General features: G+C 38.4%; 1 protein-coding gene across 1 annotated transcript in view; it reads right to left on the bottom strand.

The window, feature by feature from the left end:
* NEK1 (NIMA-related kinase 1) overlaps nucleotides 1–3,223 on the bottom strand; it is a 207,687-nt gene that overhangs the window by 94,281 nt on the left and 110,183 nt on the right. Inside the window, exon 15 of the mRNA XM_012656992.1 lies at nucleotides 982–996. Within this exon, the coding sequence (XP_012512446.1) occupies nucleotides 982–996 (15 nt within the window). The remainder of the gene's footprint in view (nucleotides 1–981; nucleotides 997–3,223) is intronic.

The following is a 3,223-nucleotide window of genomic DNA, read 5'->3' as shown; positions in this document are numbered from 1 at the left end:
TTTTTATATTCATCATCTCCATTTTCTGCTTTCCATTCTTTTTTTAACCCTAGTTTCTGATCCCATTATGACTCTGAAAATTTTCTGAGGTCACCAATGACCTCCTAGTTCATAAGTCAAATGGACCCTTTTGAGCAATTTTTGCACTTAACATTTCCTCTAGAAATTAGTTTTGACTGAATCCACTTAATTTATATATGTATTTTTTCTCTCACAACAAATAATATACGTTCATTATGGAAAATTTATAAAATAAAGAAATGTGAAACAGGATTCTGTCACCAGAGAAACTTAAAATTTTAAGGTACTGTCTTCTAAATTTCCTTCTATGCATACGTATAAACACATTCATGTTTATTGTTACAAAACTGGGATTTTACTACAGTTATCCTGACTTTTTAAAATTATATCCTGAGTCTCTTCCCACATTCATTCAGTATTCCTTAAATACATGATCCTTATATGACTATATACTGTTCATAACATTCCCCTATATAAATGTACCATAATTCACCGATTTTTAAAAATGTCTCTCTTCTCTTTCACTATTTATGATGGTCCCCCTCCTTGGTTCTTCCCATCATCACCATTTTTCACAGGCTTTTCCCTTCCTTGGATCATTGATAAATGTCAGTATTTTCTGGAGTTTTATTTTCTGCTCCCCTTTCTCTTCTCATTCCAGACTTTACCATGTGTTGCCAATTCCCAAATCTAAACCAGCCTGGTAGCCCCCTTCTCTTGAGCTACAGACTCCCGTGTATGATGAACTGACACCTGGGCAACTCCACTCTTAAGCAGCAAAGCTGCCTCGAACCGTTTATTAATCTGACTTCATCGTTCTGTTTACGCACAATCTTACTCCTAGCTTAGTTCTTGATCAAGATCAGCCACCCCAGTCAGCAAGCTGGGAGTTACCTTTGCCTCTCTCTTACCTACCCTATTAAAATGAACGCCAAATTACAAGTTCTATCTCCTGATAACTCTATATGCTTCTATTTTCTGCCTTGGCTCGGGTTCTCTTGACTCATAAATTTCCAAAAGAGCTTGCTAACTTTTTTTCTCGCCTGCCCCAAGAGCTTCCTAACTTATCTTACCTTTAGTCTCCCATCTTCCCAGTCTATTCTTTACAATGCACTCCGAGTAACCTTTCTAAAATTCTTTCAGATCAAACCCCACATAAACCCTTCGATGGTTCCCATTATCTTCACACTTTAATCCACATTCTGTTGAATGGCAGGTAAGGCCATTTGTGATCTAGTTTCATCTCTCCACTTCTCAAACATAAATCCTACATTCCAGCCATGACAACTGCTTATGGTTTATGGGTCACGATCTCATTCATCACCTTAAGATGGCTAACTCTACTTATCTTCCAAAAATTGAATCACACATATCACCCACGGACAGCCTTGCTAAAGCCTTCTCCAGTGAGTTAAGTGTGCCTCCTCTGACCCACCATCCAACCTTTAAATATACCTCTCATAGAAGCACTCATCAGAGTGCATCATAATGGTGGAAACGCGGCATGCGACAGTTATGAACATGGACTACAGACTCTGAAGTCTGTCAGTTCATGTTTCTGCCAATGCCATATAAATACCACTGACCTTAAGCAAAATTACTTAAACTTGCTCTGAGTGTGAGCATATTACCACCTACCTACTTCATGAGTGTGCCGGAACAAAAAAGTATTACTGTATACGCATGCCCTGCCATTCTTCTCTTCCAGCTCGACAAAAGGCTCTTGCTCATTTTCTTCCCCCTTTCAAGGAGGTCCTTGCATTAGCTTATCAGTTATTTGAGCTTTGGGGATATACAGAGGTCAGAAGGTTGGGAAAGTGAAGGAAAATAAGAAATAAGCAGCACTAGGCAAATATGTAACATGAATTCTGAAAAGACATATGAGAGTAACTACAAAGTTATAGGAGAGTGGGTGGTGGTAAACTGGGTATGGCTATAGACTACATCTTCCTTTCGTGGTAATTTGAGAAATATTATGTAAGAATTTGAGTTACTTAGAAATTTTTTTTTTTTTTTTGGAGACAGTCTCGCTCTGTTGCCTGGGCTAGAGTGCTGTGGCGTCAGCCTAGCTCACAGCACCCTCAAACTCCTGGGCTCAAGCAATCCTTCTGCCTCAGCCTCCCGAGTAGCTGGGACTATAGGCATGCACCACCACGCCCAGCTAATTTTTTCTATATATTTTTAGTTGTCCAGATAATTTCTTTATATTTTTTCGTAGAGACAGGGTCTCGCTCTTGCTCAGGCTGGTCTCGAACTCCTGACCTCGAGTGATCCTCCCACCTCAGCCTCCCAGTGTGCTAGGATTACAGGCGTGAGCAACTGTGCCCAGCCACTTAGAAATTTTTTTTTTTAAACTTTGTAGTTGTAAATATTATACAGATTCACAGAAAGGTGAAACAAAATGCACAGGGAGGTCCCATGCATTCCTCACACAGCCTCTCCCAATTTTATCATCTTGCATAACTATAGTTCACTATCAAAGCCAGGAAACCAATACTGACACAAATCACAGAAATTTCACCAGCTATACATGCACGCATCTGTGTGTGTGTGCCTATACAATTTTATCATGTATAGTCTTATGTAAGCATACTGTAATCAAGACACTTACCTGTATCATTACGATAACACTTCATAGCCACATTCAGCCCCTCCCTAACCCTGCCAACCACTAAACTATTCTCCATCTTTGTAATTATATTTTATAAATTTCATACACATGGACTCATACATTTTATATATATATATTTTTTTGAGACTGACTGATTCCACTCAATATAATTACACTGTGATCCATCCAAGGTATTGCATGCATCAATGGTTCACTCCTTTTCAGTGCTGAGTAGTATTTCTTGGTATGATGAAGTCCAGTTTATCAAGTTTTCCCTTTTTGCATAAATGCTCTTGGTGTCAATGCTCTTGGCCTTGTGTTAGGTCTGGAGATTTTATTCTGTCTTTTACTAGACATTTTACAGTTTTATGTTTTATATTAAAGACTATGATCTATTTTGAGTTCATTATTTTGTAAGGTATAAGGTTTGGGTCGAGGTTTTTTTTTTTATGTCTACAGATGCCCAGTCCCTCCAGCAATAAGATTGAAAAAGCTATTCCTCTTCCCTTAAATTACTTTTGCTTATTTGTCAATAACCAAGTAGGCATATTTATGTGGATCTATTTTGGGCTTCTCCATACTCTTCTACTG

Source organism: Propithecus coquereli, unplaced genomic scaffold (genome assembly GCF_000956105.1).
Source record: "Propithecus coquereli isolate 6110/MARCELLA unplaced genomic scaffold, Pcoq_1.0 Scaffold53, whole genome shotgun sequence".
NCBI lineage: Eukaryota > Metazoa > Chordata > Mammalia > Primates > Indriidae > Propithecus > Propithecus coquereli.
The sequence above is the reverse complement of the archived record's forward strand: the minus strand, read 5'-3'. Positions and strand labels throughout refer to the sequence as shown.